The 22,665-nt window shown below is 43.2% G+C and overlaps 1 protein-coding gene and 1 long non-coding RNA gene across 6 annotated transcripts in view; one reads left to right on the top strand and one right to left on the bottom strand.

The window, feature by feature from the left end:
* Positions 1–22,665, bottom strand: part of CRTAM (cytotoxic and regulatory T cell molecule) — a 54,366-nt gene that overhangs the window by 5,090 nt on the left and 26,611 nt on the right. Inside the window, exons 5-12 of one of the 3 annotated variants that reach the window (XM_056544066.1) lie at positions 15,316–15,402; positions 13,375–13,446; positions 13,225–13,293; positions 12,199–12,282; positions 11,920–12,054; positions 9,408–9,549; positions 8,965–9,069; positions 6,508–6,531 (exon numbers count right to left, since the gene is read on the bottom strand). In XM_056544066.1, the coding sequence (XP_056400041.1) occupies positions 9,524–9,549; positions 11,920–12,054; positions 12,199–12,282; positions 13,225–13,293; positions 13,375–13,446; positions 15,316–15,402 (473 nt within the window). In that variant the 3' untranslated portion in view covers positions 6,508–6,531; positions 8,965–9,069; positions 9,408–9,523. Of the gene's footprint in view, positions 1–6,410; positions 6,532–8,964; positions 9,070–9,407; positions 9,550–11,919; positions 12,055–12,198; positions 12,283–13,224; positions 13,294–13,374; positions 13,447–15,315; positions 15,403–22,665 lie in introns of those variants that run through there. The other 2 variants (XM_056544065.1, XM_056544064.1) reach the window with 2 other exon arrangements.
* LOC130294372 (uncharacterized) lies at positions 10–12,066 on the top strand. 3 transcript variants are annotated; one of them, XR_008848473.1, is made up of 3 exons: positions 10–148; positions 10,910–11,045; positions 11,931–12,066. It is a non-coding gene; the product is annotated as an uncharacterized LOC130294372 (long non-coding RNA). The 3 variants fall into 3 exon arrangements; XR_008848472.1 differs by having other exon boundaries at positions 10,910–11,004; positions 11,931–12,032; XR_008848474.1 differs by lacking the exon at positions 10–148 and adding an exon at positions 9,559–9,821 and having other exon boundaries at positions 10,910–11,004; positions 11,931–12,032.

The raw sequence follows: 22,665 nt of genomic DNA, 5'->3' as shown, positions 1-22,665 counted from the left end.
CAAAAGCGGCGAGTGCAGAGAGGAGGGGCCGGAGTGTGCTGCCCCCTGCAGGCTGATCTATCATCATACGTATAACACTGATAGAGAGCAACTACAGGAGGAGCCGAGTCATGTGACCCGGACCAGTGACGTCAGCACCTGTCACGGGGTAATTGGGGGCTCCACAGGTCACTAATCTTCTGTAGGGTTAATTAGGGGGGAGGAGCCAAATCATAGACACCTGGAGACCTGAGTTACTGGGGGAGTCACGTGATGTGTGAGAGTGTATGGGGGATATATGTTTATACATTGTATATGGTTGTTTTGTCCATATAGTCCACACGCATAAAGTTATAAGAAAAAGTCAGCACTTTGGGAGTCCCTGCATGTCTGCATTTATTGGTAATAACATGTATATGTATACAGTGTATGTATGGCTTATATGTGTGTATACAGTGTATGTATATGTGTATACAGTGTATGTATGGCTTATATGTGTGTATACAGTGTATGTATATGTGTATACAGTGTATGTATGGCTTATATGTGTGTATACAGTGTATGTATGGCTTATATGTGTGTATACAGTGTATATATGGATTATGTGTATACAGTGTATGTATGGCTTATATGTGTGTATACAGTGTATGTATATGTGTGTATACAGTGTTTGTATATGTGTATACAGTATATGTATGGCTTATATGTGTGTATACAGTGTATGTATGGCTTATATGTGTGTATACAGTGTATGTGTGGCTTATGTGTGTATACAGTGTATGTATATGTGTATACAGTGTATGTATGGCTTATATGTGTGTATACAGTGTATGTATGGATTATGTGTATACAGTGTATGTATGGCTTATATGTGTGTATACAGTGTATGTATATGTGTATACAGTGTATGTATATGTGTATACAGTGTATGTATGGCTTATATGTGTGTATACAGTGTATGTATGGATTATGTGTATACAGTGTATGTACGGCTTATATGTGTGTATACAGTGTATGTATATGTGTATACAGTGTATGTATATGTGTATACAGTGTATGTATGGCTTATATGTGTGTATACAGTGTATGTATATGTGTATACAGTGTATGTATATGTGTATACAGTGTATGTATATGTGTATACAGTGTATGTATGGCTTATATGTGTGTATACAGTGTTTGTATATGTGTATACAGTATATGTATGGCTTATATGTGTGTATACAGTGTATGTATGGCTTATATGTGTGTATACAGTGTATGTGTGGCTTATGTGTGTATACAGTGTATGTATATGTGTATACAGTGTATGTATATGTGTATACAGTGTATGTATGGCTTATATGTGTGTATACAGTGTATGTATGGATTATGTGTATACAGTGTATGTATGGCTTATATGTGTGTATACAGTGTATGTATGGCTTATATGTGTGTATACAGTGTATGTATATGTGTATACAGTGTATGTATATGTGTATACAGTGTATGTATATGTGTATACAGTGTATGTATGGCTTATATGTGTGTATACAGTGTATGTATATGCGTATACAGTATATGTATGGCTTATATGTATGTATACAGTGTATGTATGGATTATGTGTATACAGTGTATGTATGGATTATGTGTATACAGTGTATGTATGGATTATGTGTATACAGTGTATGTATGGCTTATATGTGTGTATACAGTGTATGTATATGTGTATACAGTGTATGTATATGTGTATACAGTGTATGTATGGCTTATATGTGTGTATACAGTGTATGTATATGTGTATACAGTGTATGTATGGCTTATATGTGTGTATACAGTGTATGTATATGTGTATACAGTGTATGTATATGTGTATACAGTGTATGTATATGTGTATACAGTGTATGTATGGCTTATATGTGTGTATACAGTGTTTGTATATGTGTATACAGTATATGTATGGCTTATATGTGTGTATACAGTGTATGTATGGCTTATATGTGTGTATACAGTGTATGTGTGGCTTATGTGTGTATACAGTGTATGTATATGTGTATACAGTGTATGTATATGTGTATACAGTGTATGTATGGCTTATATGTGTGTATACAGTGTATGTATGGATTATGTGTATACAGTGTATGTATGGCTTATATGTGTGTATACAGTGTATGTATGGCTTATATGTGTGTATACAGTGTATGTATATGTGTATACAGTGTATGTATATGTGTATACAGTGTATGTATATGTGTATACAGTGTATGTATGGCTTATATGTGTGTATACAGTGTATGTATATGCGTATACAGTATATGTATGGCTTATATGTATGTATACAGTGTATGTATGGATTATGTGTATACAGTGTATGTATGGATTATGTGTATACAGTGTATGTATGGATTATGTGTATACAGTGTATGTATGGCTTATATGTGTGTATACAGTGTATGTATATGTGTATACAGTGTATGTATATGTGTATACAGTGTATGTATGGCTTATATGTGTGTATACAGTGTATGTATATGTGTATACAGTGTATGTATGGCTTATATGTGTGTATACAGTGTATGTATATGTGTATACAGTGTATGTATATGTGTATACAGTGTATGTATGGCTTATATGTGTGTATACAGTGTATGTATATGCGTATACAGTATATGTATGGCTTATATGTGTGTATACAGTGTATGTATATGTGTATACAGTGTATGTATATGTGTATACAGTGTATGTATGGCTTATGTGTATACAGTGTATGTACGGCTTATATGTGTGTATACAGTGTATGTATGACTTATGTGTATACAGTGTATGTATGTATGGCTTATATATGTGTATACAGTGATCCCTCAACTTACAATAGTTTCAACATACAATGGTCTTTTCTGGACCATTGTAACTTGAAACCAAACTCCCCATACAATGTACAGACAGTCCAGATCTGTGAAACCTGACAATACCTGGAAGATCTGACCAATCTGAATGGACATTCACTGGTAAAACCCCTGTATTACTGAAGTGCATGCACTGACTGGTGTCTGGTAGCGCCCCCTACAGTACAGGGAGGTATTACATGTTCTGTACTACTCTTTACCTGTGTTACTGAAGTGTATGCACTGACTGGTGTCTGGTAGCGCCCACTACAGTACAGAGAGGTATTGCATGTTCTGTACTACTCTTTACCTGTATTACTGAAGTGCATGCACTGACTGGTGTCTGGTAGCGCCCCCTACAGTACAGGGAGGTATTACATGTTCTGTACTACTCTTTACCTGTATTACTGAAGTGTATGCACTGACTGGTGTCTGGTAGCGCCCTCTACAGTACAGGGAGGTATTACATGTTCAGTACTCTTTACCTGTATTACTGAAGTGCATGCACTGACTGGTGTCTGGTAGCGCCCCCTACAGTACAGGGAGATATTACATGTTCTGTACTACTCTTTACCTGTAATACTGAAGTGCATGCACTGACTGGTGTCTGGTAGCGCCCCCTACAGTACAGAAAGGTATTACATGTTCTGTACTACTCTTTACCTGTGTTACAGAAGTGCATGCACTAACTGGTGTCTGGTAGCGCCCCCTACAGTACAGGGAGGTATTACGTGTTCTGTTCTACTCTTTACCTGTATTACTGAAGTGCATGCACTGACTGGTGTCTGGTAGCGCCCCCTACAGTACAGGGAGGTATTACATGTTCTGTACTCTTTACCTGTATTACTGAAGTGCATGCACTGACTGGTGTCTGGTAGCACCCCCTACAGTACATGGAGGTATTACATGTTCTGTACTCTTTATCTTTATTACTGAAGTGTATGCACTGACTGGTGTCTGGTAGCGCCCCCTCTATGCCCTCCCACAAGCCGGTGGGGGAGGTATAGTTACACCCATAAGCTATATCAGGGACAGCCTGCTTCCTGTCCCTCCTCTTACCAGCACAGAGCTTGGTTCCTGCCCCTTTTTTCCTCTGTATTGATGTTTTTGCTCCCGCGTGTCTGGTTGTTTGGCGCATTGGGTTTTTATTATCCCTGTTCAAAAAATAAAAATAAAAAAACCAACACTCATATTTTTACTTAGTTTCCTGTATTGGTCGTTGGCCTTCCTCGGGCGTTTTTCTTTTGGTATGTTTCTTGGTGTTTTCTTCTAGATTTCAAGTCACAGCTGGCATGGAGAAGCTACAACCTGAAGGGTGGAGGTGCCGTTGGCTGACATGCCCATCGGGGACCCGGCGGCCGGCACACCTCTTCCGCTGATTTATATTTGCACATTATAGTGTTATATTTAATCAAATAGAGCTGTGACCACCACTCAGCCCATTTAAGAAGTACAAATGTGTCTGTCATGATTGGTAAAAGTAAGGGGGCATAGGGGGTCTTTTGGGAAGGGGAGAAGTAGTTCAATGCAGTCTATACTACTCCGAATGCTTAGAGCCGGGAGCTCGTGACGTCATAGCCCCGCCCCCTCATGATGTCACACCCCCTCAATGCAAGTCTATGGGAGGGGGCGTGACAGCGTCACGCCCCCTCCCATAGACTTGCATTGAGGGGGCGGTGCATGATGTCATGAGGGGTGGGGCTATGACATCACCAGCTCCCGACGCCGGCTCTAAGCGTCACGCCCCCTCCCATAGACTTGCATTGAGGGGGCTGTGCGTGACGTCATGAGGGGTGGAGCTATGACGTCACCAGCTCCCGACGCCGGCTCTACGCGTCACGCCCCCTCCCATAGACTTGCATTGAGGGGGCGGTGCGTGACGTCATGAGGGGTGGAGCTATGACGTCACCAGCTCCCGACGCCGGCTCTAAGCGTTCTGAACATTTTTTTTCCAAACGCAGAGCAGGGGAGTACCCCTTTAACTGTGCCAGGCATAGCTTCTCCAGGTGAGGGCGGCTCCATGTTACTTTTTTAGGACACCGTGTACTGTACAGGACCCTAAAGAAGCTCCTGTCTAGAGATGAGCGAACTTACAGTAAATTCGATTCGTCACGAACTTCTCGGCTCGGCGGTTGCTGACTTTTCCTGCATAAATGAGTTCAGCTTTCAGGTGCTCCGGTGGGCTGGAAAAGGTGGATACAGTCCTAGGAGACTCTTTCCTAGGACTGTATCCACCTTTTCCAGCCCACCGGAGCACCTGAAAGCTGAACTAATTTATGCAGGAAAATTCCAACTGCCGAGCCGAGAAGTTCGTGACGAATCGAATTTACTGTAAGTTCGCTCATCTCTACATAGACAGTTATTTACAGCTCCCAGCAGATCTTTATTACTTTTATATGTCAGGATTTGCTTTATCTCTATTAGTTATCTACTTACTTTTCTTTGATCCTCACTTTTTCCTATTTTTGGATGACGTTTTGGGGTCTTCAGAACCAATTACCAGGTTCCCATAGCATTATGGTCTCAACATATAATGCTCTTCCTGGAACCGATTTAATATTGTAACTTGAGGGTGTTAAATATAACCGGATCCCTAAATTATAACCCAGTCTGACCATGGAGAGAGTGAGCTCTTTGTTGTATAAAAAAATAAAAACCTACATTATAGTAATCTTTATGCATGAAATCAAAGCAAAGAAGATGCGGGGGCACTGACATTTAGGTGATCAGGTAACAGGCTTCTTTATTTCGACGGTGCAGATAAAACCAAAGCATAGCGGGGCGTCAGGAGACTATCGCTATTTCGTGCCACTCCGACACTTCTTCAGGTCAGGCGTGACCTGAAGAAGTGCCGGGAGTGGCACGAAATCGCCAACGGCTGTCCGGGCATGCTGGGAGTTGTAGTTTTGCAACATCTGGAGGTCCGCAGGTTGAAGACCACTATTGGGTTCAAAATCTTTATTTTTTTTAGATTTTGCACCTATAAATTGGGTGCGTCTTATACGCCGGTGCATCCTATAGGGCGAAAAATACGGTATATACGGATACGGATATAACCACCTCCCCTAATATCATGTAGGTCTCCAGTAAGGCCTGGACTACTCGTGATTAGAGATGAGCGAACTTACAGTAAATTCGATTCGTCACGAACTTCTCGGCTCGGCAGTTGATGACTTTTCCTGCATAAATTAGTTCAGCTTTCCGGTGCTCCGGTGGGCTGGAAAAGGTGGATACAGTCCTAGGAAAGAGTCTCTTAGGACTGTATCCACCTTTTCCAGCCCACGGGAGCACTGGAAAGCTGAACTAATTTATGCAGGATAAGTCATCAACCGCCGAGCCGAGAAGTTCGTGACGAATCAAATTTACTGTAAGTTTGCTCATCTCTACTCGTGATCTCTGAAGGAGTCCTGTATCTGGCCCATTGTAGACACTTCCAGCTGTTGCAAAACTACAATTCCCAGCATGCCCGGACAGCCAATGGCTGTCCGGGCATGCTGGGAGTTGTAGTTTTGCAGTTACATGTGAAACAGTGAAGAACAGAAGCAGCTGATGACAAGGAATCCCACCATGACTTTGTGTATAAATACTTTATTATCAGGACATTCTCTCCTCGTGGAAGGGTCCCGGACCCTCACATGGACACCTGGGTGTTGTACTGGATGGTGGGGACCTTGTGGTCGGCATTCACTGCGGAGGGAGATAGAGAGACATCAGATAGCGGTAACCTCAGAGCTGGCGCCGCAGACACAATGGCCGCCCCGCCGAGCCCCGTTCCGTCTTAATTACCGGTTATTACACTAAGTATTTAATCTGTGAAACTCGAGAGACGTTGTTTATTAGTAAATATAACAGGAGGAGGCCGCCCGAGCTACAGGGAAAAAAAAAAAGCTCCAACGTTCTTACGGAATTTTATTTTAGGATTCTCTCACAGTTTGCAAGATCTCTGCTTCTGGTCAGTGAACGGAAACGCTCTCAGGGTGCATTCACATGGCGGAATCCAGCGCAGAAATTGCAGTGCAGCAGCCTCCCATTGTTTTCAACAGGATACCGCTGCACCGCGCACATGGCAATCATTTTTACGGTGGAAAAAAATTTGTCAGAAGATATTCAAATTCTGCTCGGAAATGCATGGAGCGGTCCTAGCGCGGACTGGTTAAGTCGCCAGCTGCCGAGCGCGGATTGACCGCCTGGATATTCCGCCGTAATATGTGCCAAAATGCACTTCTCTACAACACACTAAGGGAACTAGGCCTTAAAGGGGTACTCCGTCAGAAAACTGCTGGGGATCCCCGCGATCTCCGGGCCGGCGGCAGCAGCAGCGTCTGGAACACGGAGGCTTGGAGCTTCCGTGTTAGTCACGCCACGCCCCCTCCATTCAAGTCTATGGATGGGGGTGTGACGGCTAGTACGTAGCCTTCATGCCTCCTCCCATAGACATGAATGGCGGCTGTAGTGGCCAGTCATCCAGCACAGAATGGAGTTCGTTCCGTGCAGCGGATGACTAGGGTGCAACAGCGCAGATCGCTGGACCCCCGCAATTAGACATCTTATCCCCTATACTTTGAATAGGGGATAAGATGTTTTTCTGGCGGAGAACCCCTTTAAGGCAGCGTTACCCAACCAGTGTGCCTCCTGCAGTTGCAGAACTACAACTCCTAGCGTGCCCATACAGCCAAGTTCAGGCATGCTGAGAGTTGTAGTTCTGCACACTGATTAGGCTATGTCCACACAGCGGGCGGCGGCAGAACACACTAGGACCGCTTGGAAATGCGCAGTCTCCCTAGATGAAGATGCGTTTCCAAGAGGATTCCGCTGAAAAAAAATTGACAGTCAGGAAGCTGAAATCTCTGCTGACACCTCTGTCCATGTCAGGAACTGTCCAGAGCAGGAGAGGTTTGCTATGGGGATTTGCTCCTGCTGTGAACATTTCCTGACACGGATTGAGGTGGCAGCAGAGAGCACTGTGGTCAAACTGGAAAGAACTACACAACTTCCTCTGGAGCATCCAGCAGCTGATAAATACTGGAAAATTTTTATATAGAAATAATTTACAAATCTGTATAACTTTCTGGCACCAGTCGATTTTAAAACTTTTCCCCTTCCATAGTACCTCTTTAAAAGGAGTACTGTAGTGGAAAATAACTTATCCCCTATCCGAAGGGGACATGCCCCCTCCATGTATCTCTATGGGATACATTGGGGGGGGGGGGGGGGGGGAGCGTGTCGGACACCGTGTCATGCTGGGGACAAGCACGCCCCCTTATCGCGGACTGCTGGGGCCCCGTACAGGAGATCACAGGGAGGTCCCAGTGGTCGGTCCCCGCGATCTATAACTTATCCCCTATCCTTCGGATTGGGGATACGTTTTTTTCCACTACAGTACTCCTTTAACGGGGTACTCCGCCCCTAGACATCTTATTCCCTATCCAAGGAATAAGGGAATAAGATGTCTGATCGCAGGAGTCCTGCTGCTAGGGACCCCCACGAGATCTCTCCTGCAGCCCCCCGAGTCATCAACTCTATGTTTGCTCCGTGGCTGATGACTCACGATACAGGGACAGGAGGTTCGTGACGGCATAGCTCCGCCCCTCATGGCGTCACGCCACACGCCCCCTTAATGCAAGCCTATGGGAGGGCGAGTGACTTGCCACGCCACCTCCCATAGACATGAATTAAGGGGGCGGGGCACGACATCACGAGGGACGGAGCCATGACGTCACGAACCGCCGGCCCCTGTCATCAGCCATGGAGCAAACTTAGCTGATTCGGGGGCTGCAGGAGAGATCTTGGGGGGTCCCCAGCAGCGGGACCCCTGCGATCAGAAACCGAAGCAGAGCAGAAACTTGACCAAAACGTGACCGCAGCCTAAACCAAATCAGCTTTACTAGTGCTATGTAAATAAAGACAATGGGGGAGATTTATCAAAACCTGTACAGAGGGAAACTTGACCAGTTGCCCATAGCAACCAATCAGATCGCTGCTTTCATTTTTATAAGGGCCTCTCAAAAATGAAAGAAGGGATCTGATTGGTTGCTATGGGCAGCTAGTCATCTTTTCCTCTACAAGTTTTAATAAATCTCCCCTAATATGGTGTCAGAGTAGCCATAACTCGCTCCTGACCTGGCGCGGCGTTGGCGGCGCCGGTGTTCTTGTTCTGACTGGACGTCTCCTCGTTGTTAGATCTGGACTTCGTGCTCTCTAGCGTCTGATCCGATGTTTCGTTTTCTGAACAACAGACAAAATAAAATAGAATCAGAGAAAAGTTTAGGAACCTTCATCCTCACGTTCCGTTCCAGCTCCTCACAGGCCCTGAAAGGCAAAGGCCACATGACCTGGCGGCCACAAAACTGGAGGATAATTTCTGTCTGCATCAGCCTATTGCAGTGTTTCCCGACCAGGGTGCCTCCAGCTGTTGCAAAACTACTACTCCCAGCATGCCCGGACAGCCTTTGGCTGTCCGGGCATGCTGGGAGTTGTAGTTTTGCAACAGCTGGAGGCATCTTGGTTTGGAAACACTGTACTATGGCCTATGGGAGTTGTAGTTTTGCAACAGCTGGAGGCACCTTGGTTGGGAAACTCTGGCCTATTGTGTGCCACAGCCTGTAGAATGGCGAGCAGCAGGTGTGCGCAGAGCGGGCGACACAGACACAGCCGGCCATACAACCCCCATCTCCGCGTCTCATTCATTTGCTGACTGCATCGGGTCTGTGAATTAAATCAAAAGTTTTGTCTTTCAGAAGGTGGAAATATAACCAGGCCCCATCCATTAATTCATTAGAATCCCATTAGAGGATAATCCACCCCCCTCCATTCTGTGGGGCTTTATTAGCTATTCTTAAAGAGACGGTAACTAGACAGAAAATACGTCCTTGGAAATTAGTTAAAAAAAATAAATTGTTAAGTGGAGAAAAGTGGCCTGAGAAAACAATGGGGATTAGTGCGGCCGATGTATCTGCGATTAATGGAGAGGATGGTAGGTATGTAAACGAAAAAATAAATAGTACAACAACAACAAAATAACAAATACATAAAGAATAGTAAAATAACCCAACTATAATAATATTTATTATTATTATTATAAATAATAAAAGAACAAAGATAACAATATTTATTATTATTTTAAATAAAATAACAGAAATATAATAATATATATTGTTGTAATTATTATTATTTATAATAATGATGATGATGATGAAACAACACAAAGATAATAAATGATTATCTTTGTTATTTCATTATCATCATTATTATTATGAATAATAATAATAACAATATATATTCTGTTATTTTATTATTTAAAATAATAAATATTATTATCTTTGTTATTTTCTTAATAATAAATATTTTTATATTTCTGTTATTTTATTATTTATATTAATATTATAACAATAATAATAATATTAAATATTATTATTATTGTTATTATTAATAATAAAATAACAGAAATATAAAAATATTTGTTATTATTAATAAAATAACAAAGATAACAATATTTATTATTATTTTAAATAAAATAACAGAAATATAATAATATATATTGTTATTATTATTATGAATAATAATGATGATGATGAAATAACACAAAGATAATCAATTATTATCTTTGTTATTTCATCATCATCATCATCATTATTATTAATAATAATAACAATATATATTATATTTCTGTTTTATTATTTAAAATAATAAATATTATCTTTGTTATTTTATTAATAATAATAACAAATATTTTTATATTTCAGTTTTTATTTATATTAATAATATACCAATAATAATAATATTATTATTGTTATTATTATTAATATAAATAATAAAATAACAGAAATATAATATTATTGATAATAATAATTATTATTAATTATAATAATAAAAATAATAATGAACAAAGAAAATTATATTTCTTATAATTATTAGTTTTATTCATAATAATAATAATAATGTAACAAATAAAAATATTACCAATACTAGTAATATTACTCAGTTTTACTATTAGTAATAATTTTCCCTAATAATGATATTTATGAATTCTTCTTTTTTTTATTTATTTTTTATTAAATATTATTAGGGCCTGCAGTTGCTTCACAAAAATCTTGCGGAGCGAAATCACAGCCAGAATGATGCAGTTTTACCACAATATATAAGAAAGTTACAACGAAAACCGTAACGTTTCTGCTTCACATTGACCCTCATTTACTAACAGGGTCGGGTTTTGATTTTGTGTGTGTTTTTGTTTTGTTTCTTTTAACATGTGTCATGTTTCCCTACGTTGTTTATTAATGCTGCACTTTGTTGTGGCGCATGAAAAAAATAAAAAAAATAATATATATATATATATATATATATATATATACACATACACTGTCTGGGCATGCTGGGAGTTGTAGTTTGGCAACAAGTGGAGGCACCCTGGTTGATACACTTGTGCCAGAAATCTACACCAGCTCATAGGTTGTGTAGAATTCTAGAAATGGCACACGAAGGTTAAAAAATACACCTCTTAGGCCAGTGTTTCCCAACCAGGGTTCCTCCAGCTGATGCAAAACTACAACTCCCCTTTAATAAATTCAGGTGTTAGTTACTAACTACAACTCCCAGCATGCCCTGATACAGCCTGTGGCTCAGCAGGTGCCCCAAACAAAAACTACAACTCCCAGCATGCTGGACTATGTAGTAGTATACAGTATAGGTCAGTGTTTCCTAACCAGGAGTGCCTCCAGCTGTTGCAAAACTACAGCTCCCAGCATGTCCGGGCATACTGGGAGTTGTAGTTTTGCAACAGCTGGAGGTGTTCTGGTTGGGAAACACTGGTATAGTATATGGTGCTACATTCCGGGAGTGGGGGGCCGGTATTTTTTATATAAAAATACTGGCAGGGTGGCCAAAACACCGGCTGTGCCGGTAAAATACCGGCCAGGTGGCAACCCTACACCCAGCATGCCCTGACAGTCTTCAGCTTTCAGGGCATGCTGGGTGTTGTAGTTTTGCAACAGCTCACAGGTTGGGGAATATGATGTACCAAAGGCTGTCAGGGCATGCTGGGAGTTGTAGTTTTATGAGATTGAAGACGTCTCTGACCTTTCTTCCAGGAGTAATGAGCTTTTCTCAGCTTTAACAGGAACAGATGCACGATGACCATCAAGACACAAAGCATGAGAGACACCAGGACCAGGATGAGAGTGCGGTGGGATTGCCTCTTGGAGGACTGTACGTCTGAAAGACAAGGGCAGAAGCCTTCTTTATCACTAATGAATGATGTTGATGATGATGATCATCACACTGGTTGTCACACAGCTTTCCAAGGAGCAGATTTGAGTAACAGCTGCGCTTCTGTTCCTTAAGATTGTGGTCACTTACCATAGTCTGTGGTGGTACTGGTATTTGTGGTGACTTCAGTAACCAACGTGGAGTCCTCCAAGAATGAAGTAAATGTCACAACATCTGTAAAAGATTCAACCATCAGTAAAGCAAGAACTGACATACAAAACATACCAACTGTCACGCCCCCTCCCATAGACTTGCATTAAGAGGGCGGATCATGACGTCACGAGGGGGCGGAGCCGTTACATCACTATGCTCCGGCCCCTGTATCGCGAGTTTGCTTTGTGCAGTGATGACAGCGGGGTGCTGCAGCCAAGATCATGGGGGTCCCCAGCAGCGGGACCCCAGCGATCAGACATCTTATATATATAAGATGTCTAGGGGCAGAGTACCCCTTTAAACAGATTTGTAAATTACTTCTATTAAAAAATCTGAATTCTTCCAGTACTTATCAGCTGCTGTATGCTCCAGAGGAAGTTGAGTTGTTCTTTTCAGTCTGACCACAGTGCTCTCTGCTGACACCTCTGTCCATGTCAGGAACTGTCCAGAGTAGGAGCAAATTCTCATAGCAAACCTCTCCTGCTAAGGACAGTTCCTGACATAGACAGAGGTGTCAGCAGAGAGCACTGTGGTCAGAAAGAAAATAATTTCTTCTGGAGCATACAGCAGCTGATAAGTACTGGAAGGATTAAGATTTTTTAATAGAAGTAATTTACAAATCTGTTTCACTTTCTGGCACCAGTTGATTTAAAAAAAATAAAATTGTTATCCACCGGAGTACCCCTGTAATGTGGCAATGCTGAAGCACTCTGTGCTGCTGTGACTGTTCTAGTGATCTGATTGGTCATAGATATGGTTTATGTACTCTCTGAATTAGCAGTATAATAGATGTGATAGCAACCGAGACCCACCTGGTATGACGCTCGCTCAGCTCCTTAGCTCGCCTCATACAGCGGGAGTCGGCAATGGACGTAAATGTACGTCCATTGTCGTTAAGGGGTTAAATCTGTTTATTTTGAATCTACAATGTGTGTGTTGTCATCCTGTACACATGGACATTACCTGCGGTTGCACTTCTATCTGCTCCACCTGTCGTGTATCTTCCTGTATTCTCTATGGCTGTGATGTTTTCTATTAAGCGATATATAAAGTTGTAAGATTGTGATTCTTCAATAAACCTCCAGAAATGCTCTAGAAATGATGGGACTTTACCGGTGGATGAGGTTTCATTGGTGGCGATTGTCAGGTTCGCATCCATCGTGTCTGTAGCTGGATTGGAAGTTCCTGGAGAAAAAAAGGCAAAAACAGCAAAAAGTAATACATAAAAAAAAAAGTTAAAGTGCAAAGAATAAACTTAAAGCAGAACATTAAAGGGGTACTCCATGGGAAACAAATGGTTTCAAATCAACTGGTGTAAGAAAGTTATACAGATTTGTAAATTACTTCTATATAAAAATCTTAATCCTTCCAGTACTTATCAGCTGCTGTATGCTCCAGAGGAAGTCGTGTAGTTCTTTCCAGTCTGACCACAGTGCTCTCTGCTGCCACCTCAGGAATTGTCCAGTGCAGGAGAGGTTTGCTATAGGAATTTGCTTCCAAACAGTCCCTGACATGGACAGAGGTGGCAGCAGAGAGCACTGTGGTCAGACTGGGGAGAACTACACAACTTCCTCTGGAGCATACAGCAGCTGATAAGTACTGGAAGGGTTAAGATTTTTATATAGAAATAAAAAGATTTTTATATAGAAATAAATTACAAATCTGTATAACTTTCTGGCACCAGTTGATTTAAAATGTTTGTTTTCCACTGGAGTACCCCTTTATCCACACAAAAGTAGCATAATACTGCAGCTGAGAGCCTGGACCATAGAGGCTAGCAATCTAAATACTAGAGGTGGAGACTTGAGGAAGAGGGTTATTGCACAGAGGAATGATTGAAGGTTGTTATATGGCGGAAGGTACTTGTTGTATCTGAAGGCCTATAGATTAGGAGAAAGATGATTGGCCTAAGATAGAGGATGAGAGACAGCAAAGTCCTGAAGTAAGAGTCCGAAGAGGTGAGAGATGGAGAAGGGGATGAACTGTAAGAGGAAAATGGCAAAGAAGGGGAAGAGGAGAAGGAGGTACACCAAAACGGGAGAAGAAGAGGAGAGAAGGAAGAGCAAGATAAGCGGAGGAGGAGCACAGTGAGGGGAAGAGAAGAAAGAAGAGAGGAAGGTGTGTAAGGGGAGAGGAGGAGAAGCAAGAGAAGAAGAGGCAGAGCAAGAGGAGAGGAAGAGCAAGACAAGAGGAGGTAGAGCAAGACAAGAGGAGGTAGAGCAAGACAAGAGGAGGTAGAGCAAGACAAGAGGAGGTAGAGCAAGACAAGAGGAGGTAGAGCAAGACAAGAGGAGGTAGAGCAAGACAAGAGGAGGTAGAACAAGAGAAGAGGAGGTAGAGCAAGACAAGAGGAGGTAGAGCAAGACAAGAGGAGGTAGAACAAGAGAAGAGGATGAGAAGCAAGAGAAAAGGAAGTAGAGCAAAACAAGAAGAGGTAGAGCAAGACGAGGAGGTAGTGCAAGACAAGGGGAGGTAGAACAAGAGAAGAGGAGGTAGAACAAGAGAAGAGGAGGTAGAGCAAGACAAGGGGAGGTAGAGCAAGAGAAGAGGAGGTAGAACAAGAGAAGAGGAGGTAGAGCAAGAGAAGAAAAGACAGAGCAGAAAAGGAGGAGCAAGAGAGAAGGGAAAAAAAAGAAGGAGAGGAGCAAGAAACAGAAGAGGAAAAAGGAGAGGAAGAGGGTCAAAAGGAGAGGGGGATAAGAGGGAAATCAAGAAAGGAGGATGAAAAGCAATAGGAGAGGTGGAAGAGCAAGAAAGAAGAATGAGAAAGAGAAGGGGAGGAGCAAATGAGTAGGAGGAGAAGAGGAGTGGGGAAAGATTAGTAGGAGAAGGTACAGCCCAAGAGGAGAGACAAGTAGTGGATGGAGAGGTTAGGTAGAAGAGCGACAGCAGAGGAGGTGCATGAGGAGAGGAGGATGAACAAGAGGTGAGGAAGAGGAGCATGGGAAAAAAAAAGTCCTTTAGGGGCAGCAGGAGAGGAGGACAGGAAGCGGATGAGGAGAGGAGAAGAGTTGATGGAGAAATAAAAGAATGATCTTATTTTTGATCCTTCACCTCTGGTTTCATCTGCCTTCCCTCTTCCTGACGTCTTCACATCTGGTGTCGTGTCTTCCTCTGAAGATGGAACCAACGTTACAACATCTACAATACAATAATTCTATAAATATCCAACAGGTCATGAATTTTTATAGCATTTATTTATGAATTAAACTCCCCTTTCCCTTCTGTTGCCGTATATGTTCATTTTTTCCCTTTTCCTCAGCTGTATTCTTTCTAAGGCTATGTTCCGTGTGGAATTCTGCTGGAAATTCCGCCATAATTCAAAGCCCATTATGTTTATTGGGATTCCACTATCTAGCCGTTACGCCCGCTCCCATAGACATGAAGCCTGGCGTTACGTCCCAAAAACATCCAGTTTCCGAACCTGGAGACGCAGCTGTGCACATAATGCGGGTGCTGCAGGGAGATCGCGGGGGGGTCCCAGCGGCGGAGCCCCCGCGATCAGACATGTTATCCCCTATCCTTTGGATAAAATGTCTAAAGCCGGAATACCCGTTTAAAGTCAATAGTGAATTCAGCAGAATTCAGTTTTTTTTTTTTAAACACAGAATTCCACCAAAATTCCGTCAGAATTCCGCAACTCCGCTCAGCAAGCTTTGCTGAATGGAATTTGTTCAGAATTGCGGAGATTCTGCCGTGTGAACATAGTCTAAACTAAGTGGGTGGGGGGTCCTCTTGGTGTATTACTCTAGATCAGTGTTTCCCAACCAGCGAGTATCCAGCTGTTGCAAAACTACAACTCCCAGCATGCCCGGACAGCCAACGGCTGTCCGGGCATGCTGAGATTTGTAGTTTTGCAACAGCTGGAGGCACACTGGTTGGGAAACACTGATCTAGAACAATACATCAAGAAGGCCCCAAGTAGGGAATGCTGCAAATTAAAATAATATTTACAAATTTAAGTAAATACTTTAATTAAATATGAAATAATTTGTAACACTATGGAATGTAACATGGCGGACGCCTCTACTAATCCCCAGCGATGACACATCGGCATCTCGGCCTCATCTAAATCCTATGCTGGCAGTAATTCCGGCTGGTAGCTTCTTACGTAATGCTCGCCGCCGGCCGCTCCTGTGATCCGCCAAAATTACTTTCAATTAATTTACTAATTATTTGTTTCAACCGAGCAATTACCGAAGCAATCAGCCGATTGTGGCCGTCACCGGGAGCGAGGCGCTTTTATCTGCCTGGTCTAGACGCATTCAAGTCCCCCCGTCTGGCGCATATTAAAGGTGATGCACATGAAAGGCAGATTCTGTTTTATGACAAATTAATTTAATTGAACTTGAAGATCTCGGAGTAAATGCAAAAAAAGAGAATATTATGGCGGTTAAATATCTGGAAAGTACAGGAGGGGAGGGAGGACAAACGCTGCGAACAGCAAAATGCGCTGGGTGGAACCGCCATGTACTTAACATAGAATGATTAGCTGAAACTGCTGCTTGGCTCCTTTCTGACCACTAGGGGTGCTATCCTTTCTGACCACTGGGGGGGCTATTATCTATAATAGAAGCCCATGTTTAGAGGTCACCAGTCTCAGGTTCACAGGTTTATTCAGGATTAGGAAAAACACAGCTAATTTCTTCCAAAAACAGCACCACCCCTCTCCTCAGGTTGTGTGCGGTACTGCAGCTTAGTTCTATTAAAGTGAATGGAGCCAAGTATATACCAGACACAACCTGAGGACAGGAGTGGCGCTATTTTAAGAGGAAATGAGCTGTTTTTCTATTCCTGGACAAACATTTTTAAGGCTATTCCAGGGTTTCCCAACTAGGGTGCCTCCAGCTGTTGCAAAACTACAACTCTCAGCATGCCCAGACAGCCAGAGTTATTGTAAGGGGGGACGTTATCAAGCTGTTTGGACGTTTTTTTTTTTGCATTCATTTGTTGCATTTGTTAGGCGCAGTTACTTTTTTTTTGCGTTTTGTTTGGTGCGCCAAACAGATCAGAAATGGAAGTCTTCTAGTTCAGTTCATGTGTTAGTGTGGAAAGGGCAGTGGTAATCAATTCGACATCTGCGCCTTTCCAAAAAAAGCGCAAATTTCGAATGCAAAAGGGCTTTCAAAAGCCGGACCACAGTTAGAAAAAATGCTGTGAGTGGAAGTCATTTCATTTGCGCTAAAAGCGATCAAAGGCTGCGGGACGATGTGATAACTTTGGCGCAAAGATGCCAAAAAGAATTAAAAAAAATATCTAGATCAGTTTTCACAATGTAAATTGATAAATACTCCCATTGTGGTTAAAAGGGTACTCCGCCCTTAGACATCTCATCCCCTAAGATGTCTGATCACGGGGGGTCCGGCCTCTGTTCAGAACGCTAGCTTGAAGGCTTCCGTGTTCGTGATGTCACCACAGCGGTCACGTCCCTGCCATTCATGTCTATGGGAGGCTGAGGAGCAGAAGTAAACAGGAGGCGTAACGGCTGCGGTGACGTCACGAACACGGAAGCCCCAAGCCGGCATTCTGAATATGAACATTCAGAATGCCAGCCCACAGATCGCAGGGGGTCCAAGCAGCTGGACCCCCGTGATCAGACAAGGAGTAGCCCTTTAAATCTTGCTAACCCATGGAATATATATATATATATATATATATATATATAAAAATTTGCCCATAATCCGGTGGAAAAATTCTGCTTGGAAATTCTTTTGTGGAATTTCAATGGGATTGTTTTTAATGGGATTCTGCTGCCATGCACACAGCGGAATTTCCGTGTCGGAAACATCTGCCATGGAAACTCTGATTGCAGCATTTGCAGAAAGAACTGACATGTCATTTCTTTCTGCGGAATCCAAGGCGATCCTAGCACCTGCGGTACGTGTGCCGTGTGAATATAGCCTTACTGTTTAGCTACGTTTTTTTTATGGGCACACTATATTTCTGCCCCCGTTTATCGTATCCGTCGTCATCATGCTGAAAATGGGATGCCAACGTATATCGTTAACAGTTGCAGCAGACCCCATTCACTTCTATGGCCAAACGTAGTCACCCCCAGTGTGTCTGTTCGGGACGTATCCGCTATTTTAAACGCACACTCTTTATGGGGGCTGTTGCGCTTTTGATATAGCGTATACGTCTGAAAAGGAGTCAATAGGTGACTCCTTTCGGCCATAAAAGTGAATGGGGTCCGCTGCTGTTAACAGTACATGTCGGCATCCCGTTTTCAACGAATACGATTAACGTAGTACCGGGGGAGATCTGGGTATCAAAACCTGTCCAGAGGAAAAGCTGCCCAGTTGCCCATAGCAACCAATCAGATCGATTCTTTCACTTTTAACAAGGCCTCTGCAAAATTAAAGAAGCCATCTGATTGGTTGCTATGGGCAACTTTGTCCTTTTTTCAGGTTTTCATAAATCCCCCCAGTTGGTACCCTAACTGCACTAAATTTGCTTTGTTTACGGTCTATTGGCCGCGCCATTATTGACAGTGGTATGAAATATGGCTCCATGTTGTTCCAGGGAGCTCGGTTCACTCCGGCTTTAACAAAAACCTCCATATTGTAAGCGGCTTTTAATGTATAAAGTGGCCAATCTGAAATGCCAAATACATTGTGGGTTTTTTGCAGGCACTAAGCGCTCTTTTGCTATTGATTTGAGTGGCGCGGAGCGGGCCGGGTTCATTGCGAGCGCTAGGTGTTCAGCTCTCGTTCTGCCATTGATTGTTTCCAGGTGGTTCGGGCCCCACCAGCTGGGATTGAGCACATTTACAGAAAATGAAAGCCATTTCACTCTATAAATGTACGAGTTGACTGTGATGCCAATACCATTATCACTAATGCTGTACCCGGCTCCCTGCGCTGACCGCTGACATGTCTGCAGCTCCCCCCCCCCCCCCCCCCCCCCCGACTCCCAAAGACAAGTGACGGGGGCTTCAGCCGGGGCCGCAGAGCGTTAACCCATTGTGACAACTTTATTAGGCTTGGAATGTATCTAAGCCTAATAAAGTTGCTATATCTAATCTTACGGTGTAATATTGTCTGCTGTGCTGCTGTATCTAAGCCTATCATATGTCATACTGTTTACTGTACCTCACCCTATAATGCAGTGTTTCCCAACCATCTGTTGCAAAACTACAACTCCCAGCATGCCTGCACAGCCGTTGGCTCTCCCGGCATGCTGGGAGTTGTAGTTTTGCAAAATCCGGGGACACCCTGCTATAATGTATGATACTGTCTGCGGAGCCCCTGTATTGCATCCTATCATGTGTGATACTGTGTGCTGTGCTCCTGTATCTAATCCTATCATGTGTGATACTGTGTGCTGTGCTCCTGTATCTAATCCTATCATATGTGATACTGTGTACTGCACGTCTGTATCTTATCCTATCATGTGTGATACTGTGTGCTATACTCCTGTATCTAATCCTATCATGTGTGAAACTGTGTGCTGTGCTCCTGTATCTTATCCTATCATGTGTGATACTGTGTGCTGTGCTCCTGTATCTTATCCTATCATGTGAGATACTGTGTGCTGTGCTCCTGTATCTAATCCTATCATGTGTGATACTGTGTGCTGTACTCCTGTATCTAATCCTATCATGTGTGATACTGTGTACTGCACTTCTGTATCTTATCCTATCATGTGTGATACTGTGTGCTGTACTCCTGTATCTAATCCTATCATGTGTGATACTGTGTGCTGTACTCCTGTATCTAATCCTATCATGTGTGAAACTGTGTGCTGTGCTCCTGTATCTTATCCTATCATGTGAGATACTGTGTGCTGTGCTCCTGTATCTAATCCTATCGTGTGATACTGTGGGCTGTGCTCCTGTATCTAATCCTATCATGTGTGATACTGTGTGCTGTGCTCCTGTATCTAATCCTATCATGTGTGATACTGTGTGCTGTGCTCCTGTATCTAATCCTATCATGTGTGATACTGTGTGCTGTGCTCCTGTATCTAATCCTATCATGTGTGATACTGTGTACTGCACGTCTGTATCTTATCCTATCATGTGTGATACTGTGTGCTGTGCTGCTATATCTAATCCTGTCCCATGTGCAGACTGCCTCTGTATCTCATCCTATCATGTGTGTGTGGTAGCCCATTAAGGGAGTTGTTACCTCGTACCCTTGCTGCCCTGTCAGACAGCCTCCCTACAGTGTCCCCTGGGCCCCCTTGCATCTGCCAGCGGTATAACTTCCGGTGGTATCAAGGATAAACCACGTCCTGGCGTCACGAATAGAAGGGGGTAATGCCATCTGCCCCTAGGGTAATTCCATCTGCCTTGCATCACACCCCGCTACCACAACTTTTGGCAATATGAACAGGATACAGGTGTGCGCCTTATGTCACAAGTCATCCCCCAGTCTGAACTGGTTCAGTGTTCAGTATTGTCAGTGAAAATCGCATGTACATGCGAATAAAGTTTGCTCCAGAAAGTGTACGGGACTTTATCGGTGGAAAGTGTTATACCAGAGGCGCTTGTGAAATTGAGGGAGAGGTGAAGAAAAGACTGTTGTCCACCATTTTGAAATGTTTAAGTACTGTGTCCACCATGTGCAAGATCAGATCAGAAGCTATGTTATGTTGTCACGTATTGCCTGTACCTTCAAGGGTTAAAGATGTGCCGGAGAAGCATGCAAAAATGTCCCTCGCTGGTCAGCGTCCCGCCCCTGGGCATGGAAACCATGTTGCTGTATCAATGCCAAAGTGGAACTGTAAAGATCCGCCCCTTCCTGCACTGCTGACGCACTTTTGGCCGGCGGACATTTTTCCGAAGCCCTGCATAAAAGGAGCAGTGCTAAAGGATCCTCCCTGTTTGCCAGAAGTCAGCAAGTGGAGCAACATGGCGGAACAGGCAAGCACATGTGCAGAGAGTCCCAAGATGGCGCCGGAGGCCCAGAAAGTCGCCGTGCTGCACCTGTTTCAAGAGTTACCTGACAATCTCCAGAAGATCTCCATCGGGGCCGAAGAGGCCTGCTACCAAGTCCCGCTGCCCGAGGACGATGGAGACTGGCCACCAAACCCGGCGGAGAGAACGCCGGCATCTCCTTGTGCATCATCGCCGGTGAGGCTGTCTCCTCACTACCGGACCTGGGGGTCCTGGGCCAAAATTCACACCGAGGAATCAGAAGTGAGTACCCCGGCTGAGGCCGCTTTCTCTACCACTCCTTCTACCCCTAGCCCAGCGCAACCCCCCCAGGCCCAGACAGTGGCGGATCCAGGGGGGGGGGGGGGGGGGGGGGGGGGGCAACGGGGAAATTGTCCTGTCCCCCCCCGAGATTGCTGCCCCTTCCGATACTATAGTATTGATGAGCGGGAGCTGTCAGCCCCGGCTCCACTGTCCCCTCACCTGCAGCATTTGCAGCGTGTGAACTGTGGGGACACCATCCTCTGCAGGCTGCCTGTCAGTGCTGAGAATGCTCCGGTCTCAGCATCATTCAGTCTGAAACCATTACACTGTGCAGGGGCTGGGAAGAGATAAGCTCCGCCCCCTCTAACTCCTCTGTATTTCCTGTAGGCCCGGCTGAGTTTCCTGCAGCTCCACTACAGGCCCGGACACCCACCCAATACCTCCAGACCTAACCCCCCCCCCCCCTTGCCCACCCTGATGCTGCCCTTCATGGTAAGTAACTTTGGGGTGAAGGGGGGGAGGGGGGTCAGGATACAGTGAGAGGTAAAGGGGGACTCTTATCAGTGTTTCCCAGCAGAGGCCTCTAACTGTAGTAAAACTACAACTCCCAGCTTGTATTTGGCTTTGTGGGCATACTGGGAGTTGTAATTTTACAACAGCTGGAGGCACCCTGGTTGGGGAACACTGATCTATCTATCTATCTCCTATCTATATCTATCTATATATCTATCTCATATCTATCTATCTATCTATCTATCTCATATCTATCTATATATATATATATATATATATATATATATATATATATATATATATATATCTCCTATCTATCTCTCATATCTATCTATCTTTCCTATCTAGCTCTCATATCTATTTATCTATCTATCTATCTATATATATATATATATATGTCTATATATATATATATATCTCCTATCTATCTCATATCTATCTATCTATCTTTCATATTTAATCTATCTATCATCTATCTATCTTCTATCTATCTCTCATATCTATCTATCTATCTATCTATCTCATATCTATCTCTCTTATATCTATCTATCTCATCTATCTATCTCATCTATCTATCTCATCTATCTATCTCCTATCTATCTATCTCCTATCTATCTATCTATCTCATATCAATCGATCTATCTCATATCTATCTATCTCATATCTATCTATCTCATATCTATCTATCTCATATCTATCTATCTCATATCTATCTATCTCATATCTATCTATCTCATATCTATCTCTCT

Source organism: Hyla sarda, chromosome 10 (assembly GCF_029499605.1).
Source record: "Hyla sarda isolate aHylSar1 chromosome 10, aHylSar1.hap1, whole genome shotgun sequence".
NCBI lineage: Eukaryota > Metazoa > Chordata > Amphibia > Anura > Hylidae > Hyla > Hyla sarda.
The sequence above is the reverse complement of the archived record's forward strand: the minus strand, read 5'-3'. Positions and strand labels throughout refer to the sequence as shown.